Source organism: Rhinolophus hipposideros, assembly GCF_964194185.1.
Source record: "Rhinolophus hipposideros genome assembly, chromosome: 5".
Lineage (NCBI taxonomy): Eukaryota > Metazoa > Chordata > Mammalia > Chiroptera > Rhinolophidae > Rhinolophus > Rhinolophus hipposideros.
Genome location: NC_138051.1, coordinates 61662513 through 61676479, shown reverse-complemented (window position 1 = coordinate 61676479; position 13967 = coordinate 61662513). Strand labels below are relative to the sequence as shown.

General features: G+C 38.0%; 1 protein-coding gene across 1 annotated transcript in view; it reads right to left on the bottom strand.

Moving 5' to 3' along the window:
- The window catches only part of LOC308497889 (AMP deaminase 3-like), a gene marked incomplete at its 5' end in the record, with an annotated part of 33119 nt that extends 19865 nt beyond the window's left edge, over positions 1-13254 (bottom strand). The window contains 2 exons of the mRNA XM_081048972.1: positions 9973-10130; positions 13250-13254. Coding sequence (XP_080905098.1) covers positions 9973-10130; positions 13250-13254 — 163 coding nt within the window. The remainder of the gene's footprint in view (positions 1-9972; positions 10131-13249) is intronic.
- Between the last annotated feature and the right edge of the window lie 713 nt (positions 13255-13967).

Here is a 13967-nt window from a genome sequence, read left to right as displayed (position 1 = left end):
GGGTGATAGTAGCTTCGTAAAAACTGTTTGGGAGTCTTCCCTCCTTCTGGATTTTTTGGGAAGAGCTTGAGGAGATTAGGTGATAATTCTTTTTTGAACATTTTGTAAAATTCGCCTGTAAAACCATCTGGTCCAGGGCTTTTGTTTGTTGGGAGATTGTTGATTACTGATTCAATTTCCCTGGTGGTAAACAGTCTATTCAGGTTTTCTGTTTCTTCTTGAGTTAGCCGTGAAAGGTTGTACACCTCTAGAAAATTGTCCATTTCTTCCAGACTGTCAAATTTGTTGGCATATAGTTGCTCATAGTAATTTCTTAAAATGTTTTGTATTTCTGCAGTGTCTGTTGTCATGTCTCCTCTTTCTGATTTTATTAATTAGGGTCCTCTCTCTTTTTTAATGAGTCTGGCTAAAGGTTTGTCAATTTTGTTTATCTTCTCTAAGAACCAACTCTTGGATTCATTAATCTTTTGTATTGTTTTTCTGGTTTTTATTTCATTTATTTCTGATCTTTATTATCTCCTTCCTTGTGCTCCCTTTGGGCTTATTTTGCTGTTCTTTTCCAGGTCCCGTCAGTGTGAAGATAAACTGTTGATTAGTGATGTTTCTTGTTTCTTTAGGTAGGCCTGCAAAGCTATAAATTTCCCTCTTAGGACTGCTTTTGCAGCATCCCATAGATTTTGGGTGGTCGTGTTTTCATTTTCATTTGTCTCGCGATATCTTTTGATTTCTTCCTTGATCTCCTGCTTGACCCATTCATTATTTAGTAACATGTTATTCAGCCTCCATGAATTGGTGTGTCTTCCAGGTTTTTTCCTGTAGTTCATTTTTAATTTCATAGCACTATGATCAGAGAAGACAACTGGTATGATTTCAATTTTCTTAAATTTATCACAACTTGTTTTGTGGCCTAACATATGGTCTATCTTGGAAAATGTTCCATGTGCTCTTGAGAAGAACGTGCATTTTGCAGCATTGGGGTGAAATGCTCTGAAAATATTGATTAAATCCAAGTGGTCCAATGTATCATTTAAGGCTGTTGTTTCCATATTGATTTTCTGTCTGGAAGACCTGTCCCTTGTTGTCAGAGGTGTGTTGAAGTCCCCTACTATGATAGTGTTACTGTTGATCTCTGTCTTTGATACAGGGCTATCTCTGGACGTCTTCTCTTCTCTATCTATATGCACTCCCTTAACGAGCTCATTTCTTCTCGTGGCTTTAAATACCATTTTGCCTTGATGATTCCCAATAAATTTGTAGCAAAGACCTCTCAAGGTACCTGAACTCCACTCTCCCATGCCAACTGCCTACTAGACATGTCCAATTGACAGATAATAGGCATCTCATATTTAACATGTTCAAAATGGAACTCCTATTCTTACCTTCAAATGGTTTCTCCTAAAGTTCTTTCAGCTCGGTAAATAGCAACACTATTTATCCTTCCAATTACTCAAGCCCCAAATCATAGTCATCCATGTTGTTTTTTCTGCTCTCAGACCCTACATCTAATTCATCAGCAAAATTGTTGGCTAAACTTTCAGTATATATCCAGAAGCTAATTACTTCTCATCACCCTGGTTACTTGTACCATGATCAAAGCTGCCAGTGTTTCTGACCTGAATTATTGCAATAACTTCTTAATTGGTCTCTGCTTTCCTCATCACCTCTCCTCCAGTCAAGTCACAATACAGCAGCAAATGTGACCTTTTTCAAATATTCAGTGACAAAGTTTCTCCTCTAGAAATCCTCCACAAAGTACCCATTTCACTGAAAGCAAAATATAAATCCTTAAAATGGCTGACAAGGCTCTACAACACAATCTGTTTCTTTCCCCCAATTATTCGACCTGTGTTCTACCACTCTCTCCTTTGCTCGTGAAACACAATGGCCTCCTTGCTAGCCCCTCAAATGTGCCAAGCATGTCCTAGCCTCAAGGCCTTTGTACTTGCTATTCCTTCTGTCTGCAATGCTCTTCCCCCAGACATCTGCTTTGCTAGTTCCCTAGCACCAAAGATTGTTTAACTCCAACAGATTTAATGTCAAATTCCCAGAGACCACTGTACTTAATATTTCAATTTATCTGCTCATCCTTCCCTTCTGGCACCTCATGTCCCTCTTTGCTTTAATTTTTTTTTTTTTTCCAAATACCTAATCACATCCAACATAGGGTATTTGTTTGTTTATTGCATTCCCAATAGAATATAATCTCCTGAAGACAGAATAGGAATTGTTACCTGTTTAGATCACTGTGTTGTCCTTGGTACTTAGAACAGTATCTAGCACGCATTATGTGCCCAATAAATATTTTCTGCTTTAATACATGATCATGACTGAAAAGGACAGCAAGGGCCATGTTGATCCTAACACCTAAACTATCAGTATCAGAAATCACAATCCACAGGGAGAAGTGATGCAGTAAAAGGGGACACAAAAGTCAGGTATTATTGGGTGCTTTTCTTTCCTCATCTCATGGCCTGTAAGATGGTAGATCTCAAATATTAACCTAAATTCAGATTTGACATAATCTGGAGAATCCCTAATATAACTGAATTTAATGGCCAACACTGTATTACAGTCAAATGAAATCAAAGTCTAGCATCCAAAAAGTAATTTTTTCTTCCAGTTTTATTGAGATATAATTGACATACAACACCTAAAACTTTAAAGCGTACAGCATAATGACTTGACATATTGCAAAATGATTACCACAAGGTAACATCCATCACCTCATGGAGTTACCAAAAAAATATTTTTTCCCCTTGTGATGAGAACTTTTAGGATCTGTATCATAGCAACTTGCAAATATACAATACGGAATTGTTAACTATAGTCACCATTCTGTACATTATATCCCCAGAACTTATTTATTTTACAACTGGTAGTTTCTACCTTTTAGCCACCTACACCCATTTCCCTTAAACATTACCTCCTGCCTCTGGCAACCACAAATCTGATCTCTTTTGCTATGAGTTTGGTGGTTCTTTTTTTTAAAGATTTCTTTTTTTTTAGATAAGTGAGATCATACAATATTTGTGTTTATCTGTATTTCACTTAGCATAATGCCCTCAAGGTCCATACACGTTGCTGCGAATGACAGGATTTCTTGATTTTTTATGACTGAATAATATTCTATTATATTTATATATAAAAATGTATGAATTTATATTATATTATTACATTGCATTATATTATATGAATTATATTCTGTTTACCCACTCATGTGCTGATGGACACTTAGACACATGTTTCCATGTCTTGGTGATTGTAAATTATGCTGCAATGTACATGGAGCTGCAGATAGCTCTTCAAGATTGTGGTCCTTGCCAGCATTTGTTATCTCTTGCCTTTTTGATGATAGCCATTCTAGCAGGAGGAGGGGAGTCTGTAGCATACGATGCATGGAGTTTAACTAGGATGGGGGTTGCCACGTGAGTTCGCTGGTGTGAGAGAGAAGCAAGTGAGATGAAAGTGTGAGGGAGTGATAATAATGAAGAGCTATAGAATCTGAGCTCGATAAGGAGGGAATGAAGGTTTGGGGGTTGGAGGGATAGAGAAAAGGTGGTAGGATCAACACCTTGTAGGAGTGTCAAAGGGCTACTGGAATTTAACATTTTTGGAGTAGGGGAGATAAGCTGGGAGGTCAGCAGATGATAAAAGAGATGGAGAATGTGTCGCTGTCAATGGTAATGACAAGTGGACAGCTGAGGGACAGGAGGAGACCACTGGAGAGCTGAGAGGCTGGGTGGGCTAGACGTGCTTCTGAGCCACTATGTACCTTGCTGCTTTACTGAGGTGTTTACAGCTGGTGTCCGTTCTGAGTGATCAGTGCCTTTGCTCTATCAATTATCACATTTTGTGAATGTTATTCCTTAGTCCAAGAAATTGAAAAGCTCTCCATTATGGACCTTAATATTTCATTAAGGTCCATCCATTATGGACCTTAATAAGAATTGTGACAGGACTCTTGGGGAGTGTGACAGGGGCTAAGAGCCTTTCACCAGTGCATGTCCGTAATGACAGCACATCAAAACCTTAGGTAGAAGGAGGAGGAGAAGCCTTTGTGCTGTCCAAGCTCTGACCACCTGGGGACATTCCTGAAGAAGGGTGAGCACAGGGCTGCAGAATGAGAAAAACCCAAGGATAAGGGTGTCTGGAGGAGAAAGAAAGGCCCCCAAACAGCGTACAGTCAGAAACAAATTTAACAGCTTCACAATTTAGCCTTGGACCAGCCCAAGCAATTGTACTGCTTTGTAAACTAAGCTACCTCTTGCAGTGGTTAGAACACCTACTTCATACCTGCATATAATTCATTCCAGAATCCTCAGTGTGACCATGAGTCAGATCAAAATCATAATCCAAACTACACAGCCCAGCAAAAAGGACCTGTTTTCTTCTGCTTTTGTTGTCACCTCCTTGGTTAATTCCTTCCTCATGTTCTCCTCCTGTCTCGCTTATCAGTCAGAGTAAGGATAAGCAGTACCTAAAAGTCTTCAAGGTTCTTCTGATCCTGCTTTCCTGCATGATAACAATTGGGCCCTAGAACCATTTACAGGCAAGCACATCCTGCTGAGTAGAAGCTGCAGAGCTCTGAGAAGGAGAAAAGTCTCCCAGGTGAAAGAGCTAATCACAGAGCAGGCCTGTCCACCGCCATCCACCTCGAGGCTGCTTCCCGAGGCCTGCAGCCTCTCTGCCCAACACAAAGCAGCCTCGCCAGAGGCTGTGGCTTCCACCACTCGGTGACTCAGCTTCCTGGGGGATGGTGACAGGACTGTCTCCTACCATCAACTACAAAGTCACCAAATAACACATGTTGAGGAAGCTATTTCTAGTACCAAGGCCTCTCTTACTGACCATCCATGGTCACTGAGCAAAAGGCAAATGCCTTCTCCTTCCATTATTCTATCCCCACACATGTGTCTGGTATTCTCTCATCTTCTGCTGCTTGCTGCACCCTTCTCCTGCTCCTCCCACACTCAACCCCTCTCTCCAAACCCTTCCCCCTTTCCACCATGCCCTCTGAATCCACCATTCCACAGAAAAGAAAGGCTTCAACATTTTCTTCTTTACCCTGTTCTTCCACCACCATAAACTGAAGCCTACCTTCTTACACGGTGCATGTCCTCTTGTTTCCGTCTCCAGTGGAGGCTGCCACTGTCCACAGACAAGAGTCAGGTATAGATGTCCAGAGTCTCCCAGCTCCCTGCTGCTCTTTTCTCACCTTGTGAAAACTCCATCAAAGTTCAGGCCACGTGATATTACCATTTTCTACCTTCTTTAAACACTGGAGACCTAGACCTGTGGTCTAGACTATAAGTTTTCTCACCATGCCCAAATGCTGACGTAACTCTGGAGGATCTAAACATAGATGTGAATGACCATCCAACACACTAGCATTTAGTTCCTTCCCCAAAGACTCAAAGCTGAGCTAGCTAGCCTCTGGAAATGCCTGACATCAGAGGATACCTCCAGCTCTCTCACTATTCCTGCTCTTTAAGGGATTTCCAAGACCAAGATTCCTTTCTCTCCTAACTCAGTGGTTGTCAAACTTTAACAAGTATCAGAATCACCTGGAGGACTTGTTAAGACAAATTGCTGAACTGCAACCCCAGAAATTTTGAATCAATAGGTCTGGGGTGGGGCTCAAGAATTTCCGTTTTTAACAAGTTCCCAGGTGCTGCAGCTGCTGCTGGCTTGGGGACCACACTTCGAGAACCACTGTCCTAATGTATGTGCCTACTGGTTTTCAAATTATGTCTATGTTAGAATTACTTGGGGAGCTTCAAAAAGCTTGGATGCCTCTGCCTATGCCCTATGCTGGGCAATGCCATGTAATTTACCTGGAATGTGGCTTGGGCTTTGCATTTTTAAAAGATCCTCAAATGATTCTATGTACAGATAAGTTTGGAAACCGCTGGTATATTAACACTCTCCCACCTCCCTTTCTCTTCTACTCATCCTGGAAGATATTGTTAATCATCCAAATTATACCTCCCACCTGGATATTCCCCTGTAGCCTTGTGTCAGCCTCCTCCCCCAGGAAACCTCAAACCTGTGTCAATCCCTTTTCTCATTGCTCCTAAGTACTAGCCATCAAGTGTGGCTGGAGGAAACCACATAGTCTTATCATTCTTTGACTCATCCTACTTGTGCTCATCCATTCATCCTTTAACTTACCTCTGGTTTTCTCTGGTCTCCATCTTATTCCCTGACAATTCCAACACTTCACCATTCTAATCCCCCTGCTTGAACTCTTCAGATGACCTCATCTCCTACTTCATCAAATAAAATCGATTCCATCAGGCAAGAGCTCTTTGGTTTTATACTCCAACCCAAATAACAGATTTATCTGAAGCCACACCCTTTCTCCTTTTTATCCTTCTGTCTCGGATGATGAGGTATCCCCACTCCAGTTCAAGGTCAACACCTCCATCCTCCCACAAGAATTGCCACACTTGGCTGGCGTTTAGCATGATGAATTATGTTCTTCCATACACCTTCAACTCTCTGCTGGCCCTGGTTCAACACTTAATACCTTTAGACGCTCCCTCCTTTCCTTATTGCTCTCTCATACACAGTGGCATCTTCCATTTGTCAGCTCTTATTGCCAAATGGCTGATTCAAAAAGAGGAGTAAATTCTTCCAGATGCCAACTTTAAAGGCTGTTGAATTTGGTATTCAGAATTCTTGTTTTTTCTTTCTTTTTTACCTTCTCCTTTGCCATGTGAAAAGGGATTCTGCTTTCACTGTCAGTACTGTACTTGTCTTTATTTCTAGAAGCTGACTTCTTTGTTCAGTACGCTAAGCACTAATAACAAAGCTGCCTCAGAAGCAGAAATCATGATATTAATGATACTTTTGCTGCCAATATGTACTTACTGCTCAACAAAAGGCAGGCACATAGCTCCTATTGGCACAATGAAAAACAACAGATCCAGCAAGCTTTTGGGAAACTAGTTGTCTGGGGATTTCAGGGTCTCCTAGTCACATGGTGACAACTCCAGCAAAGGCAGGAAAAAAAATGACGAACAATGACAAAAACACACACAGGAAGCGCAGTACAGGAAGGAAGCCAACAAGGCAGACAGAAGAGTGTCTGTGTAGTTTTGTTTGTTCAACTAATACAATTCAATAAAGCTTGGTTTAGGAAGTGTGTTTGCATTGGTACTGTGGTGCAGGTGTCAGATTGGGTCTCCAGTGCTACGTTATATATAGTGGATTTCTTTCACTGTGGCTTTGAAAAATCTTAACACTGATTTATAATAGAATGCTACTGTTGCTTCTATTCAAAATACAAAGTAGATCTGGAGAAAAAAACAGAAAGCTTTGGTACTAATTTCCCTCCTAACCTACATTTAATATAATATTTATTTATAATATTTATTATGTTAAATATTATATTAAATATATAAATTAATATTATGTTTATATAAAATAATATACTATGCATATATGATGCTAAATATATTTATATGAAATTTCTTATTTTGATAATATAAAAACAGTTGATATCAGAAGTATAATACGTAAAAGAAAAAATTGCTAAATTGGACCTTATCAAAATTAAACTTTGTGCCTCAAAAGACACCATTTACAAAACGAAAAGATAAACCACAGACTGGGAGAAAATATTTACAACTTGCATCTTTGTAAATGACCTGTATTGAGAATTGTGAGACAATAGAAAACATATATTGGTTACTGCCTCTAGTTCCTGATACAGTGCTCCGGAAATCCTTGTAATTTCCTAGGTAATAGGAGCATCTTTTATTCTAATGATATGACTCCTGAATGGCTCCTGGATGAAGGCTAGTCACCAGAAAGACAAGCCATGATTAGAAGGTTGGAATTTTCAGGACTGCCCCCTATTCTCTTGCAAAGGGAGAAGTGTTGAAAATGGAATTAATGATCTATCATGCCTATGTGATGAAATCTCCATAAAATCCCAAAGTTACAGGTTTCAGAGAGCTTCCAGTTGGGTGAACACATCCACACTAGGAGGGTGACACACCCCAAATTCATGTGGGCAGAGCTCCTGCGCTTGGGACCCTCCCAGACCTCATCTTACGTATCCCTTCATCCGGCTGTTCATCTGTATCCTTTATCATATCCTTTACTAAACAGGTAATCATAAGTGAGTGTTTCCCTGAGTTCTGTGAGCTACTCTAGCAAATTAATCAAACCTGAGGAGGAGATCACGAGAACCTCTGATTTGTAGCCAAATCTGACAGGAGGTGTGGGTAACGTGGGCCTCTTACATACTTGCGATTGGCCTTTGAAGTAGGCTGGAACTGTCTTGTGGGACTCAGCCCTTACCTTGTGGAATCTGATATTATCTCCAGGTAGACAGTGTCAGAATTGAGTTAAACTGTAGGACACCCAGGCGATATTGGAGATTTGCTTGTTGTGGGGAAAAACCTACACATACTTGGTGACCAGAAGTCTCAGAAGTCAAGTGTTTTGTGTGACTTGTAAAAGAAACACACAGGAGATAGACTGAACTGAGGTTTTCCCCTACAACAGGTGAGAAAGAGTAGGTTTTTAATTTTAGTAATATATAAAAACTCTTACAATTCAACAATAATAAGATAATCCAATATTTTTAAATGAGCAAGAGATTTGAATTGACATTTTATCAAAGATATACAAATAGAAATAAAAAACATGTAAAAATTCTCAATATCATTGGACATTAGGGCCATGCAAATTAAAACCACAATGAGATACCATCCTACACTCCTTAGAATGACAATAATAAAAAAGAAAGACAATACTACATGTTGGTAAAGAACGGAGAAATTGGAACCTTCATGTACTGCTGGTACCACTTTGGAAAACAGTTTGGCAGTTTCTTAAAAAGTGAAACATAAACGTACCACAGGATCCAGCAATTCCACTCTGAGGCGTCTTCACAAGAGAAATGAAAACATACGTCCACATAAAGATGGAGATGTAAATGTTCATTGGAGCGTTCTTCGTCATAGCCCGAACTTTTCAAATACCCGAACTTTTCAAATACCCAAATACTTTTCAACTGGTGAATAGATAAGCCAAAGATGGTAAACCTACACAATGGAGGAATATTCAACAATTAAAATGAAAGAAGTTTGTCACCCCAATAAATTAAAAAAAAGAAAAGAAAGAAGTACTGATTCATGCTACAACATGAACCTCAACAACATCCGAAGTGAAGGAGGCCAGGTGCAGAAGACTGTATATTGTATGTCCGATTGTATTTATATATAGAAAAGGCAAATTTATAGAAACAGACACAGATCAGTGGTTGCCTAGGGCTGGAGGTGAGAGCTATGATTAACCGTAAATGGGTATGAGATAATTTTGAGGTGATGAAAATGGTCTAAAACTAGATTATTTTAATTCTACCCTGAGAGAGCTATAAAAACATTAACAATTCATAGTTCTTGAAATTACCAGTGAACCAAATTTCCATTTTTAATTACTGGAAATAAAACAGGAGTAAAGGCTTTCAAATACGGTATAAGAAATAAAACAGCCTCCCAACCCTGGATCAGTCATTTACTACACACTGAGAGAAAAGGCTTTGGGGAGCTTCAAGTGGTCGTGAAGATGGTCAGCCCTTCATTTGACCAGACCCATAAGAGGAACTGGCATTAACAGCCAGACTGACAGGTCGGCATTCCTCTATTCTCACTTTCCCTTACGCAGGAGAAAAAACAGCCAGAGGCCTAGATGACCCACAAACTAGATCACCATTCTTTTTTTTTTTTTTTTTTAATTCCTTCACTTTTTTTTTTTATTAGTTTCAGTTGTACAAGACAAGGTAATACTTAGACGTTTAGATCACCATTCTTGAATAATAAGGTAGCGAACTCATTTTCAGTCAGATGCCAGTTACTTTTGCCATCATCCCATGGTTAAAAATTTGCCTTATTCATCCTTAAATCCTTAAGGACCATCTGACAACACAGAATAAATGAACCTGTAGCATTTTCTTACCTGGCGTCATACTGAAAGGTGTGGGTGCAGCACCAGGACCAGGTCCAACATGTTCTGAGCATCTCTCATGCCTGAGGCACTCTGTCAGGCTTGTGAGCCATGCACCGATGATGCTGCCTCTACACTTCAGGAATTTGTATGCTGGCTGGGAAAGAAAGCTAAGAAACAGTGATTAGTAAACATTAACGATAAAAAGCATTGGAAAGGCAAGTTGAAAACCTCGGAACGGAAGACAAGGAAGTTGCACTACAATATGGTTTGAGGTCCTCCCAGGATGACTATTCTCTACTTTTTTTAAGAGAAAAATCTGGAGAGTTTGTATATAGGCTGCAGCTGGGTGACTTAAGGATTTGTTATGTTTCTGTGGCAACTACTTATTTAGTGATTTTTTTTTTTGGTCTGTTTCTTAAATTGCATGAATTACAAAATTGTTTCATTTCCAAGTCCAAGGGCTCATCAGGAAAGCTGAGCTAAACGTGTGTGTGTTTGTGTATGCAGCTGCAACATTTTCCATCTTTTTTTCTGATGCGTTCAGTTCTGCAAAATGATAATGCTGATATTATAAGAAGTAAAGTCTTTCTGTTATGATGATTGAAAGGGGCAAAGACAAATTTCCCAGTACTGTGCCCGGGCACACTAGCTGACTTGGGCCTACCAAACCAAACAGAGGTCCTTGGAAATTGCTACTAGATGCTTTACTTGAGTTTCCCAATAAAACCCAAATCTGTTAAGTGAAGGCAGATCACCACCATATGACATACTGACATTCTTGATCCATACCCACGGTGGAGGGAATGGTCTTATGAATGATTTCTTTCCTATTGGAAAATCACCCCAACTTTTGGATAAATGTATGAATTGCACATGTTAATGATGGCAACTAGATTTTTGCAGACAAATTTGCATTCAGTTTATATAATGGTCACATAGCCTTTGAAATATTTAGCAACTCGTAGAGATAGCAGTCATTTTTTTTCATAGGGTCAGGATTGAGGTTTGGGTGTGAAGTGATGCAAATTAAAATAGTATCTTCCGCATCTGCTCTCTTATTCCCATCTCATGGTATTTATAGACCTCCATAGAAATGGCAGTAGAAACATCTTACTTAGGCATTGCTAAATTCATTTTTTGTATGTGTGAATGCTCCTGGACCTGAGAGGTTCCATAAGTACATTCCTACATTTTCTTTTGCAACTGCGCCAGCCTGAAGATACTTCCAGAAATGGGACTTTTCCGGCCAAGGCCTAATATATACTTGGCCCCACCCTGCCCTGCCTCCTGGAATGCCATACCCTTCACTCATGTTCCAAATTACATTATGAGGTTTAATTTCATCAGAAATATTATCCTGACTTCCTTTTAGTAATCTTGTCTTGAAATGCAATACAATGCAGAAAATTATAATGTTATTAAAAATGATGCTTACCTAACTGCTTAACTCTGGGAAGAAATAAATCAAGTTAGACTTCTTTTTCACATGACATGCCAAAATAAATACAAGTGGATAAAAGCATTAAACACAATAATCCATCAAAACATAAAAATACTAAACAGAAAGATAGCTAAGTATTTGTCAGATTTATGGATAGAAAAGCCCTTTCTAAGGTTACAATCAATTGAAGAAATCATAAAGGAAAACATTGAATTGGCTACATAAACAACAAAATCTATATATAAGTAAGATTATTAATAAAATTAAAGAGTAAACAATACGCTAAAAATTGTGAAAAAATATCAATAAAATTTATTCTGATATTGAGAAATTATTTAAATAAATAAGAAAATAGTGATATTTCTATGAAAACTGATGTCCCAAAGGCATAAACAAGCAATTTATAAAAGAAGACAATTTATAATACTGAAGGCTTCAACCTCATCAGCAATGAAAATAATAAAATATCTTGTGTTTTTTTTTGAAGATTGTCAGTCTGGTAGACAATAACATGCCAGTATCGGGGTGGGGGGGGAGTACAGTGACAAGAGACGTCGCCTATTTGGTGGGGGGACACAGTGATAAAAACTTTCTGGAAGGCATTTTGACAATATATATCAAATGCCTTTATAATAGTCATATGTTTTGACAGATGAATTCAACTACCAGTAATTTATGTTATGAAACACACACAAATGTATGTATAAGAATGTTATGTTATTTACAATAATTTGTTTGCAAGTAGTCTTTAAGTCCAGCATTAGTGGAGTAGTTAAGTAAATTATGAAGAAATCATATAACGGACTACTATGCAGTCATTAAAAATATTTTGGAAATATTTCAAATGACAGGAAAATGTTTCTGATATCATAATGGCTAAGGGAAGCTGTAACGGTATAAAATGTAGTTCAGCCATGGAACATTCATTTTTAGAGAGTACAATAAAATATGTAAGTGATTAATAAATATACCTATGAGCAGTGTGATTATAGTTGATTGTTTATTCTTTATACTTTCTGTACTTTTAAAATTATCTAATTGGTTTATAATATAAAACAAAAACTATTTCATAATGATACCATGAATATTTAACAATATGAAAAAATATGATATTCCACATTCTATAATATGACTACTTTAAATTAAAAAACTTTTGCACAGCAAAAAAAAATCAACAAAATGAAAAGGCAACTGATAGAATGGGAGAAGATATTTGCAAACCATTTATCTCATAAGGAGTTAATATCTAAAATACATATGAAAGTTAAACTTAATAGCAAAACCCCCAAATAATCTGATTTAAAAATGGACAGAGAACCTGAAGAGACATTTTCTCCAAAGAAAATATACAAATGGCCAACAGGTACATGAAAATGTACTCAACATCACTAATCATCAGGGAAATGGAAATCAAAACCACAGTGAGATATGACCCCACCTCCTTCAGCATGGCTATTATAAAAAAGCCAAGACATAAGTGTCAATGAGGATGTAGAGAAAAAGGAACCATTATGTACTATTGGTGGGGACATAAATTGGTACAGATATTATGGAAAACAGTATGTAGTTTCCTCAAAAAGTTAAAAATAGAACTACCATATGATCCAGCAATTCCACTTCTGGGTATTTATCCAAAGAAAATGAAATCACTATTTAAAGAGATACCTACCTGCACCTCCACATTCTTTACAGCATTATTTACAATAGCCAAGGTAGAGAAACCTAAGTGTCTGTTGATGGTTGAATGGATACAGACAATGTGATACATACACATACAACGGAATGTTATTTAGCTATAAAAAAGAAGGAAATCCTGTCATTTGTAACACCATGGATGGAACTTACGGCATTATGTTAAATGAAATGAGTCAGAGAAAGACAAATACTATATGATCTCATTTATACATAGAATCTAAAAAAGCCACTCATAGAAACAGACAGTAGAATGCTTGGTTGTCAGGGGCTGGAGGTGTGAGGGAAATGGGAGATGTTGGTTAAAGGGTACAAACTTCCAGTTGTAAGATAAGTAAGTTCGGGAGATGTAATGTACAGCATGGTGACTAGTTAATAATACCATATTATATCCTTAAAAGTTACTAAGAGAGTAGATCTTAAATGTTCTCACCACACACACACACACACACACACACAGATAACTGTGAGAGGACACACGTGTTAACTAACCTTATTGTGGTAATCCTACTGCAATATATACATATGTCAAATCATCCTGTTGTATACCTTAACCTTACACAATGTTATATGTCAACTGTATCTCAAAAAAGCAGGACAAATACGTAACAATATGAAAAAATATGATATTCTCAGGGAAAAAAGCAAGATTGAAAATTACAAGTGCAGTATTGATTATGCTTACTTAAAAACAAATCTTATCCATGGAAGTAAAGATAAGAAAATATACCCAAATGTGACTATAGTTCAGTTTGGGTGGTAGGACTATAGGTGGTTTTCTCTTCTACGCATATGTGGATCAAACTGTAGTAATGAACTTTTATAGTACTATAAAAATGTTGTCAGCCATTTGTCAAATAATTCACGCAAC